Below are 17,462 nucleotides of genomic sequence, written 5' to 3'. Positions count from 1 at the left end.
CCCCATGGCTGTGCTGATCTTGATCTTCTGGCTGAGAGAAGGTAATGCTCTGGGGACAAAAAAAAAAATCTGATTTTTCTCTCTCCTGAAACAAGTGAAACAAAAGTAAGGTCTGAAAAATATTAAACAAAGGTCTTCAAAATAGTTGTGACAAAATAGCTCAGGTCACTTACGTTCTGAGTTTTTCTGTTACTATCTAGACTTGGCTGAATAATGACTCTCAAAATTACATACCCACCTGGAATTCAGAATGTGATCATATTTGGAAATAATGTCTTTACATGTAATTAGTTAAGATAAAGTCTCACTGGAGTATGATGACCTCTAAATCCAATATGTCTGATATCCTTGTAAAAAGAGGAGAGGACACATGGGGCTAGACACAGAGGAAAGAAAGCCATTTGACAATGAAGGCAGCGGTGGCAATGATACGGCTGCAAGACAAGGAACCCCAAGGACTGCCAATAAGCAGGAGAAGCTACAAAGTGCAAGGAAGAATGCTCCCCTAAAGCCTTAGAGAAAGCGTGGACCACCCGAAAACTTGATTATGGACTATTAACCTTCAGAATTGTGAGACAATGAATTTCTGTTTTTTAAAGTTACCCAGTATATGGTAATTTGTGCACAGCAGTTGTAGAAAACTATGTAGTCATAAAAATCTGCAGTTCACTTCTTCCTGAATCCATATATCTCTAATCCAAAACCATCAATTCACAATTTATGTATTCCTGGAAAAATGGGGTTTCTCATTAGCAAAGAATTAATTGTGTGGATGAGATGGTAAGCATTAATTATTATATTTTTTCAGTTCTAACCTTCCCCCCTAGGTCTTGTTTTATTTCTTGTATTTCTTTGCTAAGGCTTTCTGTTTCTTTACTTAAACATTCTATATTTTTAAGGATGTTCACAGTTGATTGTGGAAGTATTTTTTATTATAACTGCCTTAAAATGTAAGTGGGAAATTCTGCTCCACTACCTTCTGGTGAGGGTAAGAGTTCCACACTCAGCCTTTGTTTTAAGGCAGTGGACACGCCTGCAGGTTTTTGTTGCTGGTGCTTTGTTAAAGTAGGCAGCTGTTATCTAAAAATTTTCTGTCTTGCTCAGTTGCCCCTTTCCTCAGAACAAAATTCTTGAAGGTTTTGTTTTTTTTCTTTTTTGGTCTGTATCCACTGGCATTTCTGGTTTGCTATCTGCCCTAGCAGGTAGCCTGGGAAATAAACAGGACCTCACGGAACGCACCACTACATCATTTTCCAGATAGAGTTCCCCACCTTTCCTTTTTTTTTTTCTGTTTGTCTTATATATAATGTCCTGGGTTTATAGTTGTACTTAGTAAGAGAAATAGGAAGAATTGAATCCATTTGTCCAGGAACAAAACTCTAGCTTTTTGTTGCAGCATTTTTGCTAAGGAACACTAGGTAGTTACAATTTCACAATTGCCATATATATCCAAAGCAAATGTACACCAACCAGGAACGAATGCACCATCTCCTGAGAGATGTTTCCTGGGACATGGCAACCAATGAGCCATATGTTATTTATTTGTTAATCACTTGCCAACTCTGGCTTTATTGATAATATCACTTCTGAGTTTCACAGCAGCCCGCATGCCTCAGCTGTGAGAGTTTGCTTCCTTGCTGTTCAGTATTTATCACAGTGATGTTGCCTCCCTGTTCTTTTCTCCATCTGTTACAGAAAAACAACATCCTATGTTTTCACAATTGCATCCCTGTTATCCTATCTCTTGTCTTCTACATTTTCTATACCTTGATTTTTCATTTTTCCTTACCTAGATTTTCCCATGTACCACATTTTAGATGGATGGTCTCGGTCTAGCCTAAGTCACAGGCTATGCATTTGCCACGTACCTTTTGTGTGCATTATCTTATTTTTGTTTTCAGTCCTACCACATCCCCCACAACAACATTCCAAGACCCGGCTGGAAAAGAAGACCTATTAGCTGTGTCATCTGTAAGGTATGGAATTTAAAATGCAAACTTAGACTGGCCTTTCTTCCTCCAAATGTTTTGTCAACATGACATGATCTGAACATTTGGAAACATGTTAACATGACTTTCAGGTCACAGTCACCATTCCCTTGTTTCCTCCTACAGTTTCTTTTGCTGGCTACTTCCTTCCCTCTGAACTCTTATTGGAGGATGGCAGGGCTTAATTCTTGGTCTTCTCTTTAACATTCACTCCCGTGATGCTCTCCAATCCATGTCTGTAAATACCATCTATGTATTAATGATTCCCAAATTTACATCTCCAGCTCAGACTTTTATTCCAAACTCCAGAGTCAAATATCCAATTTCCTATCAACATCTCCAGTTGAGTGTTTAATAGACATCTCAAACACAACATGTCCAAATCTGAACTTCTCATTCCTTCAAAAACACCCCATCTCCAGCCTTCTCCAAAACAGATGGCTCCACAATCCTTTCAGTTAAGCAAAAAAAAAAAAAAAAGAAGAAGAAAAAAAAGAAAGAAACAAAAACTTACAATTGCCTTTGACTCCTCTTTCTCACACATTCCCACACATAATTCATGAGCAAGTCCTATTAGTTCTACCTCTAAATATATCATACATCTCATCATCTCCACTGCTGTCACCTGATCCAAGCCACCATCTTTCAAGAAACATGAAATCATAAAATATAAGCTCAAACATGGTTAAAAAAGTACTATAGAAAAATGCACTGAAATTTTATGACCACTTATATCTGATAATAAAGCCAGAAATTCTTTGACTTGGTCCCAATTAAGATAAAGTTTAATATGGGGACTACACCTGAGGGGAGAAAGCAAACATTTTACAAACATGAACAATGATGTAAAATATATATAAATAAATTATATTTTAAAAATTTATAGTTTCAGGCAAGGCCTTTTAAATTCCTGTCATTTCCTTCTGGGAAGGAGACAGGTGTCAATACACATCAATTGTAACACCCCCAGAAAGAAGATAGGGGTGTGTGCATGTTGTCAACTCTCAGCTGCAATCCAGCCACAGCTCTCATAAACCAAGGTGAGAGAAAAGCGTGTGGTGGTAGCAACCGTGTCACTTGTTACATCAAGGATATATACTGTTGTCTCAGGTATCAATCTACCAGCTAAACATCAGTGGGCTTTATTAAAATGTTTTCCTTTTTCGCTATAATCTCCTTCATTACTTTTTTTTCTTTTCTAAGTCTTTAACATTCCTTCAATATAAATCATAGGATACAAAATCCCCATCAATAAGGTTCCTGCTATATAATTATAGCGATAAGTAGAATTCAGCATATAAAACCAACTTTATTCCTGTGTTGCTAATCCTGATTCAAAAGAAATACATTCAAATGCTGTTCTATTTTTAGAGGCATTCTTATATGGCAGCATTTGACTACAACATTCTTCATAAGCAAATAAAAATCAATAGTGGGTGATAAAAAGAAAATCAAAAAGGAAAAAAAGAATCAAATTTTGCCCAAAATGGAAAAAGAAACTCCTTTTAAAATAATTTTCCAGTATTTTTTAAATCACTCCATCCTATTGTTATAATACTGTCCACTTTCCCTTCTCCCTAATACCTATACCATTTCCCTAAAAGTGTGAGTAAAATATATATAATTTTAAATTACTTCAGTATCATAATTTGCCTACTTTTGATTCTCTTTTAGATGTTCCAAAACAAAGCAGGATTAATAATATCCATTTTTCATTTCTTTAGGCTCCTCTGAGGGCTTGTCATTGCCATTTGCCCTGTGGATGTTTATGGCTAGGACTTCTAATGATAGAGGCCAAAAATATATACACTAATCATCAAAATGCAAAGGGTTTTTTTTATTTTTTTAAGATTCATTTATTTATGCATACAAGAGCTGGGGTATAGGCCAGAGGCGCGGGTGGTAAAAGGATTCACCAGAGACAGTGTGGGGAACAGAACAGGCAGATTGACCAAAATACACTGCTGAGGGGAACAGCAGGTGAGTCAGGAGAGGTCTGCTGAACCATGTGGGTCACCTCCCTGGCTGGGAATCGAACTCATGCTGCAGTGGCCGCAGATAGCCTCATAGGTTGCATCTTAATCCCTTCCACCACCAGGGAGGCCCTCAAAGGTTTTTTTTTTTTTTTCAAATGAGATTCACTTTGATATCCATACTCTACTGAATAATGAATATTTAAAGTGAAACTCTAAAATTGTTAAGTATCCAATGAAGTGCTGAAAAGGTAGGAAGCAAAGCAACAGAGATAACGTAAAATTCAATTGAGGGAAAGATAAGGTGCTTTCACAAGCTTATAGTGTACAGTAACAGCAAAGGAGATAAAAGAGCACAATAAAATCATATGCTATTCTATTCAACCAGTTGGTATCCAAGTTTGGTCACACTTCAGAAATCTATCTTATTTATACTCTAATGGCCCAGGCAATCAAAAAATTGTCCATGTCTAAATATTTTAAATATTTTCAGTAAATAAAATGTAAATGTAAAAATGTAAAATGTTACTGACTCTTCAAACCAGATCTTCAAACACCACCAGGGAATATTTACAATAAGTTGGCCACATGCCTGGAAGTATCACCACAGAGATTCAGTATTCTCAAGTTGTCTTCAATATTTGACGAGAAAAAATTGACAAGCATATTGTAGTTATCATTTACTTAGTTGGTGAAAATATGATAACAATTCAATACAAAATATTGTCAAAGGCAGATTATAGAATAAACTTGTTTAAAATAGCAAACAACTCCACAAAATGAGAAATACTGGGATTTCTAGGTGTCGTGGACCCATTTTTCTTGCTCTGATACATTTGTCTGAGAATTCTGAGAATTCACTGATCCTACAGATACCAGACAAATTCATCACCAAAAAAACTAAGCTACCTAAGCAGGAAACTCAAGTCCATCAATAAGTTGAGGATGTTGATATCACCATCAGTCATCAGCATCATAGTAAAACACATGCCCCCACAAAATCCTTTTAACCTCATTTATTTTTTTAAAGATTTATTTATTTATGCATACAAGAATTGGGGTACAGGCCAGAGGTGCAGGGGGTGAGAGGATTCACCAGGGACAGAGTGGGGAACAGAACAGGCAGACAAACAGAAATACACTGCTGAGGGGAGCAGCAGGCGAGACAGGAGAGGTCTGCTGCGCCATGTGGGTTGCTCCCTAGCCTGCTGGGGATCGAACTCATGCTGCAGAGGCTGCAGATAGCTTCATAGTGCTGTGCACCACCAGGGAGGCCCACTTTTAACCTCATTTAAATGGTCATATTTTTCCTGGTCTGTCTAACACTAATTCTCAATGTCAGTTTTCTTTTGCCTCAAAATTTACTAAGAAGAAACTAAAGTGAACAAACAGTGGATTTTAAATATCTTTAAATAATATCTCAATAGTTGCTGAGAAAACATCTGACAAAATTCCATGTCCACTTATGATTAAAAAAAAAACTACCAAAAAGGTGAGTATAGAAGGAAAGCACTCCAACCTAATGCAATATGTGAAAAGTCCACAATTAATACCATATCAATGGTAAAAAGCTGTGTTTTTCTTCTAAGATCAGTAACAAGATAACAATGCCTATTCTGACCACTATTATTCAACATAGTATTGGCAGTCCTAGCCATATCAATAGAAAGGAAAAAGAATAAAAGGCAGCCAAATTGGGAAAGAGGTAAACATTCACATTCACATTCATTCTCATTCACATTCATTCTCAGACAACATATTATATAAAGAAAACCATAACGACTCTGCCAAAAAAAAACTGTTAGAATAAATAAATTTAGCTAAGTTGCAAGATACAAAATCAAAAAAAATCTATTGTTTCTATACACTAATAACAAACTATCAGGGAGAGAAATTAAGGCAACAATTCCATTGACAATCACAAGAAAAAGATTAAAATAAAAAAAAACCTAAGAATAAATTTAACCAAGGAAGTGAAATTGGTATACTGAAAACAATAATATATTGATGAAAATAATTGAAGACAAAACAAATAAATGGAAAGATGTTCCCTACTCATGAATTCTAAGAATATTGATAAAATATCCAAAAGCAATATATCATTCAATGTAATCTCTACCAGAATTCCATTGGTCTGATATCTGAGTAAATACATTCTTTTTAAAAAGTCTAATGGTATTTCTCACAGAAATAGAAGTAACAATCCTAAAATTTATATGAGATCATAGAAGACCCCAAATAGCCAAAGTAATCTTGAAAAGGTAGAACTAAGCTGTGGGCATCATTCTCATGATTTCAAATATAGTACAAAGCTATAATAATCAAGACAGTATGATACTGTCATAAAAAGTGACAACTGGATCAATAGGATAGAGCCAAAAACCATTAATATATAGTCCACTGATTTATCACAAAGAGGCCAAGAATATACAGTAGGCAAAAAACAATCTCTTCAATAAATGATGTTGGAAAAACCACTTGCAAAAGGATAAAGTTAGACCATTATCTTACACTATACACAAAAATTAACTCAAATGTTTTAAAGATGTGAACATAAACCCTGAACCACCAACACCAACAGCACACAAGTATCCCCTTTGTTCCATATCCCCCACCAACACTTGTAATTTCTTCTCTTTTTGATAACAGCTTTATTAACAGGAGTGAGGTGATATCTAGTTGTGGTTTTGATTTTCATTTCCCTGATAAAAATATCTATTTAAATTCCTCTTCTGGGGCCTCCCCTGGTGGCGCCGTGGTTGAGCGCTGGGCTAGGAAGCTGCCCGCAGCCTCTGCAGTGCCGGTTCGATCCCCGGCCGCCAGCAAGGGTCCCACATGGCGCACAGACCTCTCCTGCCATGCCCGCTGCTCCCCTCTGCAGAGTATTTCATCAGCCTGCCTGTTCTGTTCCCCTCTCTGGCTCTGGTGAATTCTCTCACCCTCCCACACTTCTGACTGTACCCTGTGCTTGTATGAATAAAATAAAAATAAAATAAAATAAAGTTCCTCTGCCTGTTTTTTAATTGGATTGTTTGGTTTTTTGCTATTGACTTGTATGAGTTCTTTATATATATTAGATATTAAACCTTTATCAGAAATGGTTTTCAAATATTTTCTCCCATTCAATAGATTGCCTTTTCATTTTGTTGATATTTCCTCTACTCTGCAGAAACTTTAGTTTGATGTGTTCTCATTTGCTTATTTTCACTTTTGTTGCCCTTGTCCAGTTGGGATATTGCTGGACATATTGTTTATGACATTGCACAATTCCTTTCCATGAGGTTGAAAGGTCAACAGGTCCTATTATAAACCTAACTAATTGTTCTTCTCTGGAAGAAATCATTTCAGTTTATAAACACTTAATAGTGAAATGACGTGTTTCTTTTTTGTATTTCCCATGAGAAATTATTTCTTTATGGTCATATTAGAAAGCAAAAAGATTTTAAAATTAAATATCAAAGTTTCCATCTTAGAAAGCCAGAAAAAGAAGAACAAGTTAAAGCAAAGTAAATAGAATAAAGGGTGAAAAGAGTTGCAGTCAATGACTTTTCCAAACAATAGAAAAAATCAACTTTAGTTGATTATTTTTAAAGATTTTTTTTAGATTTTTTTTAAGTTGATTTTTTTAAAAGATTAACAAAATCGGGCCTCCCCAGTGGCACAGCGTTTGAGTGCTGGGTTGCAAAGCTGCCTGCAGTCTCTGCAGCGCCGGTTCAATCCCCGGCTACCGGGGCAAGAGTCCCACATGGCGCGCAGACCTCTCCTGCTGCCTGCTGCTCCCCTCAGCAGTGTACTTCATTCCTTCTGCCTGTTCTGCTCCCCACTCTGGCTCTGGTGAATTCCCTCACCCTCCCGCGCTTCTGAATGTACCCAGTGCTTGTATAAATAAATAAATCTTTAAAAAAATAATAATAAAAAAATAATAATAAAAGATTAACAAAATCAAAGAGCTCCTAACAAGACTGATCATGATAAAAAGAGAGCAGATACAGCTTGCCTGTTAATATATGAAGAAGAGATTATCACTAAATATCCTAAGGGCATTAAAAGTACAATACTATAAACAACCCTATACCAATAAATTTGATAAATGAAATGTACAAACTACTTGAAACAATTTATCAAAATTGACACAAGAAGAAAAAATCTGAACAACTCTCTACAGAAGAGATTTAATTTTTCTTCAAAAAGCTTCCCATAAAGAAAACACCTGGCATGGATGATATCTTAAGAACATTTTAAAAAGAAATATCAATATTACAGAGCTTTTTTTAAAAACAGGGGAAAAGAAAATGCTTCCCAATTCAATTTATGAGTCCAGAATAACCCTGATACTAAAAACAGAAAACACAGAAAAGAAAGTTACAGCTAATATCTCTCATGAACAGGTATGAAAATATCATTAATGAAATATTTTATGCATATAATCATATGCATGTATAAAAAGATGTAGTAAGTTGTATACAGCAACACACAAAAATGATAATACATCATGACAAATTGGATCTAACTAGGAGACAAGTTTTGTTTAACATTTGACTATCAATCAATATAAATTCACTATTTCTGAAAAGAAAAATACGATTGTCGCAGTAATCTCAGAAAATGAATTTGATAAAATCTAACAACTTAACATCATGGCAAAATGGTAATGTTTTCCCTGTAAGATCAGCAACAAGACAAGGGAGTTCACTCTCATCCCTATGTTCAAACTTGTCCTGGAAATCCTAGCCAATATAATGAAACAAGAAAAATAAATAATAAAAGACAGAAATAGGGAAAACTGCCAGTATTCACAGATAAGAAGATTATCTACATAGAAAATCCTGGAGAATTTACAATTGCTAGGGTTGAATAATTTGCCCAAAGTAACACCATTAAAAAATCAATACCAACACAGCCTGGCTCCCCAAATCTCAACCAATACCCTATGCTCTCTTAGAAAAATATCACTTGCATTAGCCCATAATCTTCAAAACAACCATATAGTAAGTAGCCTCATACGGTGATTTGGAAACAGAGGTTCAGAAAGGTTAAACATTTCATGAAGACTACATGACAAAGGGGTGGAGAGGACACTCCTTAGTGAATTTGAATCCGGGTCTGGCTGACCTTAAATGAAGTTGATTTGAATATATTCATGTTTTCCAGATTGGAAGCAGAGAACAATGAGAAGATCCAGATGATAAAATTCTGAAATAAAGCAGTAGAATATAATACTGAAATGATATTAATATAACAAGAGAAGAGTTGGTGTCTGATTACATGTAAAAAAGAACAGAGGAAAAAGAACACAAAAAACTTGAAATTTTTAAATGAGTAGTAGTGTCATTAATAAAATTAAAAAGTAAGGGTGAGAAATTAATGAGGAAGATAAGAAAGATAAAAATCAGTTTTAGATATATTGTCTATCAACTTGTTAGGAACACTTTAACAGTAAATAAATAGAAAACCTAACAAAGAGCATTTTACGGAAATAGTTTCTTTTTCTTTCCAAAACAACAAAATAAAGGAAGGTTGTCAACTACTGATGACTGAGCAGTCAAAACTAGGGTCAGGGCCTCCCCGGTGGTGCAGCGGTTGAGCGCTGGGTTGTGAAGCTGCCCACGGCCTCTGACGCGCCGGTTCGATCCTGGGCTGCTCCCCGGCCACCGGAGGAGGGTCCCACATGGCGCGCAGACCTCTCCTGCCGCCCGCTGCTCCCCTCAGCAGTGTACTTCGGTCCTTCTGCCTGCTCTGCTCCCTGCTCTGGCTCTGGTGAATTCTCTCACCCTCCCCGTGCTTCTGATTGTACCCAGTGCTTGTATAAATAAATAAATAAATCTAAAAAAAAAAAAACTAGGGTCAATGTTTCTCTGGCCCTTTCTTCTGGGATTGTGTCTGCACAGACCAGGGCCTTGGGTTGTAACTTCCAGGCAAAGAGAATAGAAAGTGGGTATCAAATACATCTGTGTCTTTTAGTGGCAAGCATAGGGAGGGGGTGGGCAGACAATAGAGCCCCCCAGCCCAACTCCACGAATCTTCACTCTTTCTCTGGGTTCTCTCTCATTGTCTCATGGTCTCACCTCTTCGGTAGTCACACCACTTGTCCTCTTTGCTGCCGTCCCATCTCTGTGTGAAGCCACCTAATAGCCCTGGCCTCTAGGATCAGGTGTGCACTCACGCTTGCCCACACCATGCTCCAGGTGTCCACCATCAGGCACACATGCCCCGGGCCCACACTCCTGAGCACATTCTGTATTAACATGATCAAGGCCTCAGGTGACAGCCACAAAGGCAAGTGGCGCAAAAAGCCTGATTAATTCATTTACCCTACAGTCTTTCATCAGTAAAACCAAACTTTCCTGAAGCCTCTGTAGACCTGTCATACCCCACTGGCCAGAACTGTATCACATGGTCACGTAGCCTCACGGGAGACTGGGAAGATAAGAATTTTGCTTTTCCAACCTCTTTAGCAAACATAGGGGAAGGAAAACAATGTCTGCCCCAAAATATTAATGGGTTTTTGATATGGGAATATGCAACAGAGAGAAAAAAATGCATCTGGTCCAGAAGATAAACCAAGAATTCAGAATTTAAGCAATCTGCATAAAGCACAGGAAATGGATGGATGCTCCATGAAAGAGCATGCATGAAGAGAAAAGTGGGTAGTAATGGCACTTTGTTTTTCATTTTGTGCGGGGGACACAAGCAGATGCACATGGATACAGCTGAATAAACAAGATATAAAGTAGCTCCACCCCAGCCAGTCAGACTACTTGCTTTCAGCTGTTTGGCTGAGTCTTTGTCATCCTCCACACCCAGTTATTTCCATCCTCTTTTTCTTTTCCGCAGCCCCTCCATTCTCCCAAGGCTCTCCTCTCCCTCTGCCTCATCTGTGAATTGAAATTACTGGAGGGAAAAACTCTCTTTTCACTGCCACTGCTCAGGATGCATAGGGATAGATTTAAATCTGACTGAAGAAAAGCTAGCTGCTTTGCGGTTGGGGAGGTGGAAAAGGAGAATAAGCAAATCCGATGGAAGGTCTATGAAACCTTGTAAAGTCATAGGAAACTTGAACTAAGGATCTGCCAGTCCTGCCCTCATTGAAGGAGACAGAAGTCCATTTAGGGGAACACAAATGAAGACAAGGAGGTAGAATTTGCTTTCAGGCTCCCACACTATGTATAGGAGAACGAGGTTGCAGGGTCAGAAACATGCTGGACCAAGCACCCCCCTCAGGCCCAGCATTCTGAGTGCATCAGCCCTTATGTGCCCCGAGTCTGAGGGAGTCCAGCTGAGCTAAATCTTTCCTTTCCTAAAATCCTAGGGCAGATAGAATCAGTACCACAGATTCTACCCTGTTTACACAGTAATTTGTGCTATCCTCTAACTGATCCACATATATGTGTCATGTGACACATGGGTGTTTTGGGGGGGTACAATGAGATGTCCCCCCCAACAAAGTTACAAAAAAAATAGTCATCAAGCATGAAACTTTCCAAGCACTATATTATTAAAATTACAAAGAGATCACTTGACATTTGGGGGTCATGGAATGATACAAATTTTTTCCAAATAAATGCATGAATGGTAATAGCATTCCAAATCCCAAAAAATAACACACCAAATCATACCAAATAGGAACATTGTACTTTTGGATAGCAGGAGAAATCTGCAAAATTATTTTTTTTAATAATAAGTTAGTATAGAGCTATACAATGTCATTTTTAAAAATGAGTGTTCACATCAGCGAGAAATATAGGATCGCAACAGTGCCCATGCAAGGCCCTTCCAAGGCAAAAGGGGCTCGTGCAAGGACTTGCCTACAGGTTAGAGAGCCCATACCATCCATGCGATGGATGCTGTGTCTGGCCATCTCATACACCATAAGCACCTTCTACATTCAGTGCGTCATCTGCACTAAAAGTGGAGATTAAATGATTAATAAAATATAGGGATTGAAGTTAAGTGATAAAAAAAGAAAAGTAATTGGGCAACTGCAATGAAATCTGACTGGTGTTACAGCGTTGAACAACCTGTGCTATGAGAGGACATGGAATGGTCTTCTAACTGGGAGAGGTGGCGGCAACGCTGTCCGGAGAGAGTCCCAGAACTACCGTCTAATTGTAATTCAATTCCTGGGCTCTGTCACTCTTGAAAGTAAATGAATTGGCCAGAAGTTGTAAGTGTCCCGATCTCCTGGCAGCTTTGCAACTTACTGCCAATGCACATCACAGACTTCTGATAACAACTGGATTTCCCAGTCTGCAGCCTAGAGAGTACATTAGCCAAAGGAGGGAATATCCACTTCTCCACTGTTATTATCAAATTAATGAACTGCCTTTCCATCTGTCTGAGAGTTCGGTGCCTGTGTATTTGTTCCTTGAAAAATGTATTGATTCTTGATGTGCTGACAGCTCAGGATTTTGAGATTGCAAGACAAGCCCTGAATCCTGGAGAATTCACCAGGGTAAAGCCATCCCTTGGGACCTGCCTGGGTAGACACAAGCGCAGTGACAGCCTTCTGCTCTGCAAGCATCTATGATCTACTCTGTTCCTCAAGGGTGGGGCCATGTCTGATGCTTCTTTGATATCTGAGTCATCCTCTCTCACCATATGTGCTGTAAAGTATTCTGGTTTGTTCCTTGATTTCTTTCACTCTCATTCAACCACATCAAAATAGCTAACTCAACATCTATTTTGGGATTTCATCAGTTGCAAAGACACTGAATATGTGGTACATTAAAAAGTGAAACATTAATAATTTTAAAAATTGTGATGTTGCTTTGAAAGATTACACCCTTTTTTACACATCCAGAACAGGTTCACTTCATTTTCTGCTTTGGCTTGTGATCACCAGTGGTCTTCGAATAAGCCAATCAACTAAGGAGCTCCCTCCAAACTGTACTTCTAACTGAGCATTGTGAACTCCTTCCCAGATGAAGACAATTTCTTTCATCTCCAGTGGGTTCTCTATCAATCTCTTAGATTCTTTCATCTATAAGAGGGGATGGCAAACTCTTTTCCTTCCTCCACACAGTAAATACTTTCAATTCTGTGGGTAACAGCCTCCTTGCAGTTCTGCCATTGTAGTATGGAAGGAGCCATAGACAATATATAACCAAATAAGTATGGCTGTGTTCCAACAAAATTTTGTTTAGGGACACCGCAATTTGGATTTCATATGAATTTTACAGGTCATGAAATATTATTTATATTTGGATTATTTCCAACTATTTGAAAATGTGAAAGCTATTCTGAGTGCTGGAGGCATACCGTCAGCTGCCTGATCCCCAACACTGGTCACAGTTTGCCAAGTCTTGCTCCATAGTGACAAATGCCAGCAATGATTCACCATACATATGTGAATATGTGGGTCCCATCATACTACTTCCTTACCAGCCATGAGAATTATTACATACAATGGTTCTTAACTTCACAGCTGGCAAACTTAAAACCTCAGGGGAAACATTATTACAGAAACTAAACAATGGTCAGCACATTTTTTTTTAAAAAAAGGATTTATATATCTTAAATTCTGAATAATGGTTACTATGTAATTCATTTCTAGTTACCATCCCTGCTTAGAAAAAAATGTAGGATCAATGAGACAGTGGTAAATCTGATTTGTTTGAACAGTTTGCTGAGACTTTTTTCAATGTCTATCCATCCAGAAGTTCAATGTCTTTCTTGTTTCAAGATTAGTGTGTACTCTTATTGCCTCATTGCCACTATACTCTAAAAACTTGAATGCTTGATACATAAAATGCTTTGGGTTTTCTTTATTTAACCTAATCCACATGGCTACTTATTTTCCAATCTCTTCCCGCATGCAAGTTTATGCAGCATTGCCTGCATATGGTCACTTTCTAGGGACACCTAACAAATACTTGTAAGGCTTTATTCTACTTATTTTATTTGTGGCAACTTTCATTGCTTACTTTTTTACTCCAGCAAACTTTCTATTTTAACTTCCCCTTTATTTTCAACCCTCTGTCTCTCTTTTTCTAGCGGTCTACAACACAACAGTTGTCACTTGCATGATGCATATCTCTAAACTACATTTCCCAGCTGTCAAAGGTTCCAACATCTTATCTCCAAAGGTACATAGGGGTTCACTGTACCATTCCTTCTTTTCATGTGTATATGCTTGAAAATGTCCATAATCAAAAATTTTTAGAAAAACAGCGTGCATTTCTATAATTTAGACTTGATCACAAGAGGAACTTGTGACTGATGCGGCACACCTGTGTGTCTTTGCTGGCATTGCTCCCTCTACCTGGCAAGCCCTCTTCCAATGCTCTGCCTGGGGAAATTTCTCACGACTTCCAAGGAACAGGCAGAACTTTTGCAGAGCAACCCTGGCAGAACTGATAACTAACTCTACCCTCTGCCTTCCCAAAGCATTTCATAGATCTCGATTAAAGCACTTAACATTGCATTGTGCTTCGTTGTTAATGAGGCTCTCTTATGCCCACATTCCTCTCTCCCTCCTCTCCCCATCCCCCACCAAGGCCCACCACAGTGCCTGAAATAGGATATCAAGATTACAGTTCTCAGAAATATCTGGGGTAATATCCCACATAGAAACGTCTTCAGGAGGTTTTTCCAGCCACCTTTCATGAACTTACTCCTCCCCCTCTCCTGAAATATTAACAATCTAAAATGCAACTTCCAAACAAGGTTCTCTTTACAATGGGACTGCCACTCCTCAACTTCAAAGAAATTGTAGCATCAACACTGTGGAAAATGCAAGGTTCTCCTAACACCACAAAATAGAATACAGTTTTCAAAGTACTTGAAACTCTTTTTTTTTTTTTCATTTGGCCCACTCATCCTTGGTAAGGCAGATAGTTCTATCATTTTTCTGGTACTCAATGAAGCAAAGTGACATATCCAAGATCAAAGCTGGTGACCTGAGCTTAACACCCTTAATTTATTAATCTGTCTACTCTGTTGCACTCCACAATGGTAAGCTTAGTGTTTGCAGAGGCTTTTTCTCCCCTGGTAGATTTACTCCCCTATAATGAATAGTGGTATTAGATTGTGGAACTATGTTCTAAAAATCCATTCCAAACAAAATCATTTGGACAGATACACATTATGAAAAGACAGAGTCAAATATATCCCACTTGTGTTAGTTTTGCTATATGATTTTGTCATAAGTACTTACTGACTAAAGGATTAGGAGTGAATTACTGACTGTTCAAAAATGGCATGCCAGCCATGCATTTCTCTGCAAATAGAAATATGGCATCTATTATGTAAAAAAAATCACTCATGAGGAAGCACCACTATTTACAGGTTAAGTACAAGAGCTTGATTTTCTCTTCTAATTCATCCTTCCTAAACTATTAAATTTTGATGACTGATAACATCAGCAGGCTGTTCACATAAATGTGCTCTTAGTCCCTCTATATAATTCTGTATGACTTAACCATCACTACAATTCTCTTACTATTTATTGCATGCAACTCTTCTAATATTAGTAGATCATTGCAGACATAAATAGCTCACTGCCTGCCAAATAATCTTGCTACTGTGTGGAAATTGAAAGTAAATGTTATTTCTCAAATAAATCAAGTAATCCAAATGAGCCACATTTAGCTTTTCTCAAATTAATTTTTTCAACAAAGGCCTATAATGATAAAACTATGCAAAGCATGTCACACTCACGATTATCAAGCTTCATCTAGCTAGGAAACTGCTAATTGTAAAAATTTCAACATGGCAGAGTGCAAAATATTTCACGCAAATGCAAATAGAGATGTCACGCAGATAACTGCAAGACATGAATCACTGCCCTTCTGCATCAAACTCGCAAATTCAGAGGCAGTTCATTCTGAAAGATTTCTCGCTCGGTTCTTTAAAAGTTCAGTGCATCACCTTTTAATCAGGGTAATAAACTGTAATTGCTAGCATACTGTGTAATGTTTACCGCTAAACCCACAATCTGGACAAACAGAAAATTATGCTGTCAGAGCCTGGCAACATTTGCAGTTCGCTGCTGCACACAGCACCCTCCTTACACGGAGCTGTCGTCGAGAGTTACAAACCATCACGGTTTGCATTTTCTAGAGTAAGGGTCTTTCCGGAGAAGCAGGTATTGAGAGGAACGCAGAGCAGCCTCCCTCGTGACCTTCCTGCACAGACCTTGAGCGCGCGGCTGCGGGGGCAGAAGCTCTGAATTTCAGCCATGCGCTTGACAGCTCCGCTGGGTCCCTCTCACTTTGCTTTCCGCAACAAAAAAGAGAATGTTACTCTGCACTTGCCTCTCCCCAGCCCTCCTTAAAACTTAGATTACATTTAGCCCTAAAGGTCCGAGCAGGGGGAAGAAGGCACGAATCTATTCCGTCCCGAGAGGCGAAGAGAAAACCCAGCCCCACCTGAGAGCCGAGCCCCGAGGGGCAGCTGGGCAGGGAGGGGCGGGGGGGGGGGCGGCGAAAAGGGACGCGGGAGGGGGCGGGGGTGCAAGAGGGGGTGCTCACCCCCACCCCCCACTGCACTGCATTTTCTCCACCACGTGTGCAAATCCCGTGCAGTGGCGCCCCACGAGAGGCGGGGGTCCCTGGCGCCCTCATCCCGGAGGAGGATGCGCGCCCCTCCCCGGCTGGGGGGCCGTTCCCGCCGCCCCGCTGGCGGCGCCGGGGTCTGGGCTGCGGCTGGGGGCGCCCCGCGCCTCCATAGCGGATTCCGGGCAGGGGCCGCGCCGCGCTGCCCGGGCCGGCTGGGGCCCTGGAGAGCTACCTTTTATCCAGGCAGGCGATCCACTCGGCCGAGGAGGAAGAATGGGCAGCGTGCGCAGCGACCATGTTGGGCAGCGGCGCGCGGAGTCCCCCGCGGCCGCGACCTCCCGCCTGGCTCTGCCTCCGCCTGCGCCTCGCGCCCCGCGCGCCAGCCGCGGGCCCGCCCTCCCCAGCGGGCTCCCGCGGGCGGCCGGGCGGGGGGCCGGCGAGGGAGGGGACCCGAGGGGCGGGCCGCGGGGACGGGGAGGGCCCGAGCCGCCCGCCCGCCGCTGCACTGCGGCGCTCGGGGGTGGGGTGTCCCGCGGTCCCGCCCGCTGCGGGGAGGAGGCGAGGGGGCGACCCCGGGAGGCAGGCCACCTGGAGCAGGTGCCCGCCGCATCTCCGGGAGACCCGATCCCCGCCTCTCACCTGGGGCCTCTGCAGAGGCGGGAGGGAAAACGCCGCGGGGGTGGGGACGGGTGGTCAGGGGATGTCGGTGTCTATATGTTTTTCATACCGCAAAAGCCACTAAAATGGCTGCTGCCTCTCTGTTTCCTTAGAAACCATTAGTCGCCCTCGGCAGCTGTCAAAACTTGCTGGTGATTTCTCATTCACCTTTCCGTTTTCCCTTTTTAAAGAAGGGATGGAGTGGAGGGATCGCCTAACTTAGGGTAGGAACACCCCCAGTGGGCTCTGAGTGTGAGGTCCAGGGTGTCTCCTGAGAGGTGAGGAAGGGCTGGAGTGGAAGAGCAGACAGTGGGGTGTGCTCGGAAGCCAGACAGGAGAACAGCGGA

The 17,462-nt window shown here is 40.3% G+C and overlaps 1 protein-coding gene across 1 annotated transcript in view; it reads right to left on the bottom strand.

Annotated features, from left to right (window-relative positions):
* Positions 1–16,853, bottom strand: part of RAPGEF4 (Rap guanine nucleotide exchange factor 4) — a 279,874-nt gene extending 263,021 nt beyond the window's left edge. The window contains exon 1 of the mRNA XM_037523555.2: positions 16,691–16,853. Coding sequence (XP_037379452.1) covers positions 16,691–16,755 — 65 coding nt within the window. The 5' untranslated portion in view covers positions 16,756–16,853. The remainder of the gene's footprint in view (positions 1–16,690) is intronic.
* Positions 16,854–17,462: the final 609 nt, after the last annotated feature.

This window comes from Talpa occidentalis, unplaced genomic scaffold (assembly GCF_014898055.3).
Source record: "Talpa occidentalis isolate TD23 unplaced genomic scaffold, MPIMG_talOcc4v2.1 talOcc4.3, whole genome shotgun sequence".
NCBI lineage: Eukaryota > Metazoa > Chordata > Mammalia > Eulipotyphla > Talpidae > Talpa > Talpa occidentalis.
This window is presented reverse-complemented; position numbering and strand designations above follow the sequence as displayed.